This window comes from Benincasa hispida, chromosome 6, assembly GCF_027475165.1.
Source record: "Benincasa hispida cultivar pf3 chromosome 6, pf3_genome.v1.1, whole genome shotgun sequence".
Taxonomy (NCBI): Eukaryota; Viridiplantae; Streptophyta; class Magnoliopsida; order Cucurbitales; family Cucurbitaceae; genus Benincasa; species Benincasa hispida.
This window is the reverse complement of record NC_143483.1, coordinates 41,461,130-41,471,876: the sequence shown is the minus strand read 5'-3', so window position 1 is coordinate 41,471,876 and position 10,747 is coordinate 41,461,130. Positions and strand designations below refer to the sequence as shown.

The 10,747-nt window shown below is 33.9% G+C and overlaps 1 protein-coding gene and 1 pseudogene across 1 annotated transcript; one reads left to right on the top strand and one right to left on the bottom strand.

Moving 5' to 3' along the window:
• Window positions 1–286: 286 nt before the first annotated feature.
• Window positions 287–2,616, bottom strand: LOC120079839 (S-adenosylmethionine decarboxylase proenzyme-like). Its single transcript, XM_039034269.2, has 4 exons — window positions 2,457–2,616; window positions 2,087–2,257; window positions 1,986–2,004; window positions 287–1,812 (listed from the first exon to the last, which is right to left on the bottom strand). The coding sequence occupies exons 2-4, from the start codon at window positions 2,234–2,236 to the stop codon at window positions 686–688; spliced, it is 1,296 nt and encodes a 431-aa protein (XP_038890197.2). The 5' UTR covers window positions 2,237–2,257; window positions 2,457–2,616; the 3' UTR covers window positions 287–685.
• A 6,754-nt stretch (window positions 2,617–9,370) lies between these two features.
• On the top strand, window positions 9,371–10,438 carry LOC150035663 (uncharacterized; annotated as a pseudogene).
• The last annotated feature ends 309 nt before the right edge of the window (window positions 10,439–10,747 follow it).

Genomic DNA, 10,747 nt, shown 5'->3' with positions numbered 1-10,747 from the left:
CAAATTTCCATACAATTTCATTCTGAGTTCGGGTAAATCAACGAGCAAGGGTAAATACTAAATAGAGCGTTACAATTTTATTATTTTATAACATTTTATGAAGAAAGATAGAAATTAAAATTAAAAAGGTAAAATCCTGAACTGAGAAGAAATAGGTGAACAAGCAAAACCTAAATATTTTCCTTAAAAATAAGGACTATTCTCGAACCTCAAACAATAGTTAGCACATCCTTATTTTATGCCAGTTGAACAGCGAAAAAATTCTTAAAGGATCAAACTTTGCTAATTTCTGCAAACCGCCACATATTAAATTTTTATTCAAAATTCAAAACCAAAATGTACATTACAAGTTACAACACAACCATTACTGTGATATAAATCATTCCAACGCCCGAAAAACACCAAACAGACAATACCTCACCCCAAACAAATCTAATCACGCCACACCTACGGTGACATAACCCCCAGCACAGACAGACAGACAGACCTGCCATTTCTGGACGACTAAAAGAAGATTAAAAAAAGAAAAAAAAAAACACATAAACCCACACACAGGATTGGCTGTGACTCACAATCACTTCACCGCCCTAACCTTAGAATCATATAAATATTTCTAATACTCCCCTTACTATTCAAGCTTAGAGACGACCTACTAGAGGTTTTTTTTTTTTTAACAATATTCCTCCTAAGCTGACGACACACGGTGGAACACCACCTCTTCCTCCGCCGAATCGGCGGCAGCCTCCTTCCAGCACTGCATCAGCAACGCCTTGCACGGCGGGGGCTCGACGCACCTTTTTCTATCCACGGTGTACGTACGGTAAACTAGCAACTCGCCACCTAGCATCTCCTGCTTCACCATGTTGTCACACGTGTACCCCTCCACGGCAGCATGATCCACAGCCCACGAGCGGAAGCCGCCGCCGCACGTGGCGGCGATTGAGAATTCCGCCGGAGAAAAGCATCGTAGCGCCCGATTCACCAGCTGCGAGAACGGCAGCTCTGTCGCGTCGAAGCCCATAGCTTCGTAGCTGGCGTAACTGAAGCCATCCTCTGGAGTAACGTGCACCGTAGAATACGCTGAACCTTCAATCCCGTTCATTGAGTAACCACACGGATCGAATTCGAAGTCGCAGATCGTGTGATTCGGAATTATCTCAGAGATTTTGGACATTTTCGTCATTTTCTCAGCCGATGAGTCTTCTCCTCCAGATTTTTTGAAGAACACCGCTGCCCTCTCTCTGTTCAATCCCATCATACAAATCTCCAAAGAAACCAAATCCATACGGTTCACATTCGACTCCAATTTTACGGCCGAGTAGATATGCCAGTTGCGATTTGGAACCGCCGGATCGCCGATCACGTACGCCTCGGAGTTGAGATGACCGAAGTAGACATTCAGTACGGTGACTTCCTCGGAGAAGCTCCGGTGAGGAGCAGGTTGATAGTCAGGAAAGATGAAGGTTCCACGGGAGTATTTCACGGCGACGGCGGCGAGTGAGAGTGAATCAGCGAGTTGGAGAATCATCGGAATGGAAAGGAGGAGCTTGGTGGTGCCGCAAGTTTTGAGGATGATTGTTCGTGGATAAACGAAGAGACTCGATTCGGAGAGGACGTAAGAGTCGAAATCGAAGTTACAGAGATGAGAAACAATAGTGCAGCAAGCAGGTTCGAGGATTGAATCGAGTTGAGTTCGAGTCAGAGCTCGGAGACCGAGTCCTTCAGGGTCCTGGAAAATAGGCGGCTCGGAAAATGTGATTTCTAGGCGTTTTTCGAAACCTTCGAATCCGATCGGAGAAGGAGGTTGTTCCGGCGCCAATGCGTCTGTGAGTTTGGTGAACACAGTCATGGTTGCAGAGGAAATCCAAGTTTCTCACAATAACAGGAAAAGATCAACAAAGGCAAGGGAAAGAAATTTGCAAGGTTTTTGTTCTCAGGATGAACAATAAATTGGCCCTAATTACGATCAGTAAATCAAAGGTATCAGGACGGCTTCCTCACGCACTGCCAAAAGAAAAACAAAATCAAATTACAACACAAGAATTCACAAACTTTTACTCAAGAAGAACTCGAAGAACAATCTTACGTTGGAATAAGCAGCAGATCGGAACTTCTCAATGCCACCGTGAGGACGAACGTCTTCAATAATGTATCCAAGCGGAGCTTCGTATTGTTGCCTTTTACTACTCTTGCTACTACTACTGCTAGATTTCTTCTTACCGCCTTCCGTCTTCATTACAACATCCACGCTTCTTCTCTGCGACGAAAACAGAAAAAAATTACAGAGATTGAAACAATCAAATCCACAAACAGAAATAACACAATGGGAAGTTCAGATCAAGATTCTCAAACACGTCAAAATGCCTAAGCTCAAAAATACCTTTCCAAGAAGAAAAGAAACGAAAAAGAAGAATCGAAATCAAACACCAGAACTAAAAAATAATCGTAATGCTTACAAAATCTTCGTCAATGGCGTAATAAATATAGGGAAGAACAAGGAATTTTTCGGCAAATTTCCAAAGAAAGAAAGGTTTGAATACCACAGGAAAATTGGTAGAAGGAGAGAGAGATTCAGAGAGAACAAAGGATTTGATTTTGTGAGGTAAAGAAGAAATTGGAGAAACGCTATTTATAGAGACTAAGAGGAAGGTGCCCCTGAGTGGGAGGAGTGGCGTTAGTGGAAAAAAGAGTAGGAATTGAGGGCGGAAAGTGGTGAGTTTGGGAGTGGCAGTATAAGAAAATTTTGGAATAGTGGAGGGGCTTTTCTGCAAAATTTTCATCGCACGTGGGGTGTCCACGTGGCAGTGAGGCGAGGGGGAGAACTTGGCACGTCGAATTTTTACTTGGCCTAAAATGGAACAGAGAAAGGGAATATATCTGTAGTTTTCTCTTTTGCATATCTACCCCCTTCTCAAATTTTATTTCTCAAAATTACCCGGATGATATATTAAGGTAGGGAAATAACTTTTCACCGTTAAATCCGTTAGAATCATTGTATTGTATTAAATTTCCGCCACCATCTCGATATTTCCTCGTCTTTACTATTCGACCATCTCGATATTTCCACCGACATCGACATTAGAAGTGAAACCACATTTTCAATAAAAAATCCAAGAACGTAACAAAATAATCAACAAATTTTCTAGATATCATATAAATAATAAACATATTAACTTATTTAAAAATTCTAAAATATATATACTAATTTAAATTGGTTGTTTTCAAATATAGAAAAATAAACCAAATATTTACAAATATAAAAAAATATTACAGTCTATTTACTATAGACCACGATAAACTACTATATGTGTTTACCTATATCACGATAGACACAGTTATTAGTCTATCGCGGTCTATTACAGATAGAATGTGATATTTTGTTATTATTTATAAATATTTTCAGCAATTTTGTTATTTAAAATAATTTCTCAAGTGAAATATCATTTTATTTTATTGGTTTTTATAAATTTTTAGAAATATCAATCGACATCGACAATCGACATTTTCATTGACATTTTTTTGTAGAAGGTTTGACATTTTCGTCAAGATCAACATTTTTAATATATCAAATGGATGATTTAAATATAGTTTTAACTATTAATAATAATATATACGACTTATTTTGAATTTGTTGTAACTTTAAAATAATTGATGACAATCATAGTTTTAGATTAGTTGTAAGATGAAGTAAATTAATCTAAAAAAGTATGTTATAGTTAAGTTGTCCCCTCTTCTATGGCAACTCACCGGTGATCTAGAATGCTCCGGCCGCCATGTAGAAAAAGAGGGATTTGGGAAGGAAGAACAATCACGATTTGGCATATGAGGTGGTAGCTTTGGCTAGGTAACATTACAAAAAAATTTTAGTTGAATATATATCAGTGAAAATTTAAACTTTAGGCATGTCTTAAATAACAAAAGTATCAACCTAAATAATGTTGCTTCTTAGGAATTTAATATTTATTTTAGTTCTTAGATAGGTTATTGAGCAAAAGAAGTCGATGGGACGTTTTGGATGCAATTCGGGCTTATATGAAGCAATTAGCAAGCAACGGGAGACAAAACAGTGAAATCGAACAAGGGGAAACACGACATCGGACAATTGCTATGACACTTTTGCCCTACGCCATTCATAGAGACAATCTGCTAGGCAAGTGTTGCAGTCCTACCTTGCAGCGACGTGTCGCTCTCCATTTTATATGCGTGCATGAATAGTCATTTCTTCCAATTTGCTCTCCAAGGCACTTTGTGAGGAGGCCTTTAGTATTACAGCGTTTTGGTATGTTTTGGTTGTTGAGAAAAAAGCTAAGAATTGGAAAATTAAAAGAAATATAAGAGTATCTATATGTACGATAAATAGTCAAATAATATTTTTTTATTTGACTATTTATCGTTTTGGTATGTTTCAAGAAAAGATTTTGATTTGGGAATTATGTGAAATTTTGTGGTATTTTATGTTTTAACTTAAAATTTTTGTTTTTATTTTGATTATTGAGAACATTGGTGTAATCTAAAAATTAGAAAATTAAGAGAAATATGAGAGTACCTATATGAAAAAAGTGAGAATATCTATATAATTTATTTTAAAATTAGTTTTCTTGAGAAAAGTTCAAATAAATTGGTCAATATAAACATTTTATTAATTTTTTATTTTTAAATTCATTTTTGTCACGAAGAATTAAAGATTTTTGTTCAATACCAACGGTTAAGATATTTTTGAACTTTTATTAAGTTAAGGGTATTTTTGAAACGTTTTGAAAGTTCAGTGATATTTTTGAAACAAAACTTTGATGGTTTCTATCCAAAACTAACAACAAGAATATCGTTTGAACTTTTTTTGAAAGTTTAATGGTATTTTTAAAATTTTTGAAAGGTAAAATTTAAAGATATTTTTTATAATTTAATCTTTATTTTAAGTCTTGATTGGATAGCTCCTGTCAGCTTCCTAGCATAAACGTTTTAGTTATCCTAAAGTGATTGTTTTGGGTAATAGCGTTTTCGAGAATCAAGTTTCAACTATTTTTTAAATTAAGAAAATGTTTAAATCCAACTTAGACTCTTTATTATTACCAAATATTGAAACTTTCGAGGGAAAAAAAAACACTTTTTAACCCTATATCACCATTTCGACAAAAATTCTTTGAAAAAATTAGACAAAAATGTTCAACCATTACAAAATAATATCAATAATAATAATCGTTGAATTGCAAGAAAGAACAAAGAATTTGTGGTGAATTTGTTTAAGAAGAAAATAATGTGGCCTACAAAATAAAAAGAAAATATGACGTGCATTGACGTAGTGATCACAAAAATGATGAAATTTAGAATTTTAGTATGAAAAAGTCAACTTACGTCAAAGTTATAGTGATGTATTTATAAAAGTGATTGATCAAATATCCTCCAAATAGCATTTCGAAATCAAATTATGATATCTCCTTAATCATGCTTGGTCGGAGCATGCGGGTAACATGTCCCATGAGGCATTTCACTAGGCTCAACCTTAGTATAGACCGATCTCGAGCAGCTTGAGTTTGGACTTTTCTTTCTTTTATATCTATTTTAGGTCCAAGGTATTGCTTATGGCTTTAAATCCTATCAATCTTTTTGGTTTTGCAACTTTGATCTCATTTTGTACGGATTATGATACCCACCACCTTAAAAATAAATAGGGTAAATATCAATTTACACCCCTAAACTTTAGGAGTTGTATCAATTACAATCCGAATTAATAATTATATCAATCTAAACCTTGACTTTTCATAAATGTGTCAATTTGCACATTTTTTTCAAATTTCATTCTACCAATAGCATGTCGAACTTATAATTTGAGTAAATTAAACTCCTAGACAAACAATTTAGACCATTCATTATAATAAACCTTGGAAATCATCCATGCATTAATTCTCTAATGTGTGTAAACTTCTTCCGATGTCAGTTTTATAAAATAGACAATTAGAATAAATGCATGAAAATTTTTTTAAAAAATTCTAACTAAGAACATCAATTCATTCATTTATAAAAGTTTAAAAATTTAATGGATAGAATTATAAGTTTGACGCAATAATTTTTCAAATAAAATTATAATACACTTATAAAAATTAAGATTTAAATTAATGCAACGGGTAATATTCAGAATATAAATTGATAATTTTTTCTTCATAAAATAAGAATATTTTTTCGTGCATACATCATGTTATATATTTGTTTATTTATAAATAAAGAAATTACAAGAAGAAAATAATTAAATTTTAGAAAAAATGAAATAAAAGAAAGAAAGAGAATTTGCATGGCTAAAAAAGCACTTTGGGAATTGGGATGCCTTTTACTTTCCTTTTTTTTAATTTTATTTACAAAATGAAAAATACAAAAAGTCTAGTACGACATGTCGACAGCGGCGGGGCACCTGATCCGTCCTTCCGTATGTTCCGCTTCCTTTACGTTACACGTCGAATCGATGCCCCCAACCTTCCACACTACTTTCTGCACGTGCCTCCCATGCAACCAAATACCAACAGAACATCTTTTAAACAAAAGAAAGTTTTAGAAATTGCAAAAATACCCTTAAAAGCAGGGTGCACCTGCAATTAAATCCTCAAATTTTCAATTTTAAAATTTGAGCTATGAAATTTATATTGATATTAAAATTAGACCATCAAAAATATAATAATTATAAAAATTAGACGGACCTTTAATATTAATATTGTTGTTTTCAAAACTTATTAGAAAAATATTGTTGTTTTGAAACTTATGAGAGAAATATTGTTGTTTTTGGAGTTCGAGGCTAGAGGTCGAACATTGAGAACTCGACTAATGTGGAGGTCGAACGTTGAGAACTCGATGAACAAAGAAAAACTTGGAAACAATACATAGGCCGAAACTTCAACCCTCGACAAGGGAAATCTCGCTTAGGTTGTCGAAGGTTGAAGTTTTGACACACATCCACCCTCGAGATTGCAGGTTTATTACTTTTCTTTTTCTCTCATAGAGGAAATAAAACAATGAGATGGTATACTATATGTATCTGTGTACTCAAGCTGCTTCTAACAACCTATGCATTTTTTATCCTTTCGAATTAGACGGAGGATTGTGGGATTGACGTGAGGGGGTGGGGATGGCTATATTTATGAGAGCGAACTCTAGGCGAATATGAAGCGCATGGATACAAGTTCTGCCTTGGAATGAAAGACAATTCCGAATTAGCTTTGTCTACGAACAAAATTTTGTATATTAGGTTGTCGAAGGTTACACACATGTCGAAACTTCAAAGCGATTAAGGAAATAAGTGGGCTGAAGCAGATTAAGGAGAGAGCGAGATTCAAAGCGAGATAGTAGGAGAGAGCGAGATGTTGAATGAGATTTTAAGAGAGAGCAAGATTCAAAGCGATATTTTAGGAGAGAGCGAAATTCAAAGCGAGAATGTTGGAGAGAGCGAGATTTAGTTTATATTGACTAATTTGACTAACATTGAACTTGGTAAAATGAAATGGTTGAATAATTGAAAAATGAGATTATTCAGGAATATATATTGAATGCTAAGATTACGCATTGAGTTTCTGGTAGTAGATCCATAATAAAAAATGTGTTTGTGATTGTTCCAGAAGAAATGAAAGCTAGTAATCATTAATGGAAAAATAACAACAATAACAGAGAGAGCGAGATATTGAGAGAGCGATAGTGAAAGAGCGAGATCTTAGAAGAGAGCGAGAGTCTTCACTTTATTTGAACTTTCCATAGAAATATATATAAAAAAGAGAAAAAATAGCTAATAATCATACTATAATTGAATAATCATTAGACTATAATTGAATATATTATATTATTATACTATAATTATTCAATCATTAGACAATAAATTGAATATATTAGATTATTATACTATAATTGAATAATCATTAGACAACAAATTGAATATAATTGAATATATTAGATTATTATACTATAATTGAATAATCATTAGACAACAAATTGAATATATTAGATTATTATACTATAAATTGAATATATTAGATTATTATAATGTAAAACTTTATTGATTAAAAAAAAAAAGAATATACAATAGATTATTATAAAAAAATGAATATACAATAAATTATAATAAAAAAATTGAATATACAATAAAATGAATATATATAATAAAAAAAATTATTTATTATTCAATCCCTAACTATCTGGAGCCCGTCTTAGTGACACTTCTTTCGATTATGTCCTAACTGGTTACAAAATCCACATCGTTGTCGAGTGGCTGGTTCTGTCCAATCCATCTCGTTGTGATAACGTGAACTTTTCGGTCTACCAGGTCTTCTCAACAATGATGGATCAGGATGTAAGACGGGCATATTAGGGTGCGTGATCCAGTAATCTTCATGCGGTACAGGTTGAAATTGAGGAGAATAACATTTAGCATATGTTGACAATTTGTAATAGTCCTCAATAAAATCTTCGTAGTTCATGTTAAAATGTGAGCAAACGACCATAAAATGCGAGCATGGAATGCCGAATGCTTGTCACTTGTTACATGAACAGTACTACTATGATGACTTGTTCGAGATCACTAAGTATGAAACACCTGAGAGAAATTGTAACACACGAAGATGTGTGTTTAATTTCAGATCGACATGCTGATATAATTGCAGCAGTGAACAATCCAGCAAATGGTTGGACGGGACCGAAATTTCACCATCGTTTCTACTTACGACATATTGTCAACAACTTCAATGAAAAGTATAAATTGAATTCATTGAAAAATTATGTTTATTATGCCGGGTGTCAGTTTCAAATTCAAAAGTTCAACAAAGCAATTGAAGATATCAAAGGAATAAATCGGAGCTGTCTAAGTTTTTTTTGACAACATTAGTTTAGAGAAATGGACTCAAGCACATGATAAAAGATTCAGATATTGGTGGATGACAAAAAATCTATCAGAGTGCATAAATGGAGTCCTAAAAGGAGCTCGAATGTTGCCTATAAATGCTCTTGCTCAGATAACATTTTTCAAATGCGTGAACTATTTCGAGAAAAGAAGAGCAGAAGTAAGGGGATGCATTGGAACGTCAAGATAAATACACCTGGTAAATATTATTATTTTTTATATATAATTTATTAATAGTTTGTTTCAAACATATTTTATAATACTAAGTAGAGTAAAAATCCAGGTACGCATACGACAAAATAAATAAATGGGCTACATGATCTAGTAAACATGAAGTACAATCATACGATCGGTATGAAGGTGTGTTTCATGTGAAGATCAGTCGTCATAGTCTCAATGCCAAAGGAGGAAACGTTCAAATATTGAGGTTAAACAAGTCCGAGCGGTACTGTTCATGTAACAAGTGGGACAACCACACATGTAGTCAACTAGTATAGATACATGTTTGATCTGCTTCAACCTGAACATGTACATTACACTAAACCTAATTGATTATTTTATTCACATTTTTATTGTATTTATCTTTAATATTCTCTAATATAATATTTTATGTTTCAGGTTATTTGGGAGCCGTACAAAATTATTGTGCATACTTTGCCTAATTTTTGTACGAATGATCAAAACATATGGCGGACGATGAGTCCTTTCATATGTTTTCACATTGGTGAGTGGCATCTTCCTGACAGGGTGATGAGACAATTCGGTTTTCAGCAGGATGTCCCATCGCCTTGTAATACTGAACCTATACTACATGATAGTGACCTAAGGACTGAAGATTGGTATGAAAAAGTTGCACATTTGATAGTGCGATGACACTATCGTGCAAGGTTTATTGCAGTGGGGGTTTCTCTTGAACAGTTTGACACAAATGTCACTCCAGAATATATTCATTAGTATAATAATATCACAAAGCGCTATGTCACTCGTCCGGAAGCAGCTGTGGGTCATCTGGTAAATGAATGAATATTATCTGATTTTTTTTAATTTAAATTTATTTTAAATATTGTCTAATTGTTTTATAATTCACAGAGATCGAACAACAGTAGACTCCGTGAGGTTGCGAATGATCCGAATCAGGTTCTTGCTATATGTAGTGACAACCAAAGCTATATGGAGGAAATTCATTATATGTACGATATACCTATTGTTCTTCTACCAGCTCCTAGACGTAGAGGACCTGTTCGGGAAAAGGATGAGTTTGATGAGGTTGCACATAATGTGGAAGAGTTGCCCCCTATGACATAGACGCAGAGTCAAACTGATTATGTTAGTCCGATGATGATGATGCCAACATTTGGTTCAAGACATTATGACTCAGAGGTTGGTCCTTCGTCTTCATACGTGCATGGACATGGTCGGGGTCGTGGAGAGCATAATGAATATTTATATTATGAAGCACCTGTAGAGGTACCAGAGTAACATCAAGAAGAACCCGAGCAACCTCAAGTTTGAAGTCGACGACGACAATCAGCTCGAAATCGACAACGTCCGCTTCGTGGGACACATTGATTTTTGTAATTATTTTTAAATAAATGAGATATTTAATTTAAATTTTTTTATTTTTATGAATTATTTTTTTTAATTTATTCTTTTTAGAGTTTAAATAAAATAATAAAATATTTTTAGAATTTTTTTTATAAAATGGAAAATTAAAAAAAAAGAAAAGAAAAAGAAAAGAAATGATTAGAAAGAAGAAGTGAAATGTGTGATAATTAAAAAGGAAAAAAAAAGGAAAATTTGTACGGTATTCTTGCTCTCTGTCAAAATCTCGCTATTTCGCTCTCGCTCACGCTCACGCTCACGCTCAAAATCTCGCTC

Excerpts from the sequence above, each read along its gene's own strand:
- LOC120079839 (XM_039034269.2), bottom strand. The coding sequence starts at position 2,236 with ATGAAGACGGAAGGCGGTAAGAAGAAATCTAGCAGTAGTAGTAGCAAG.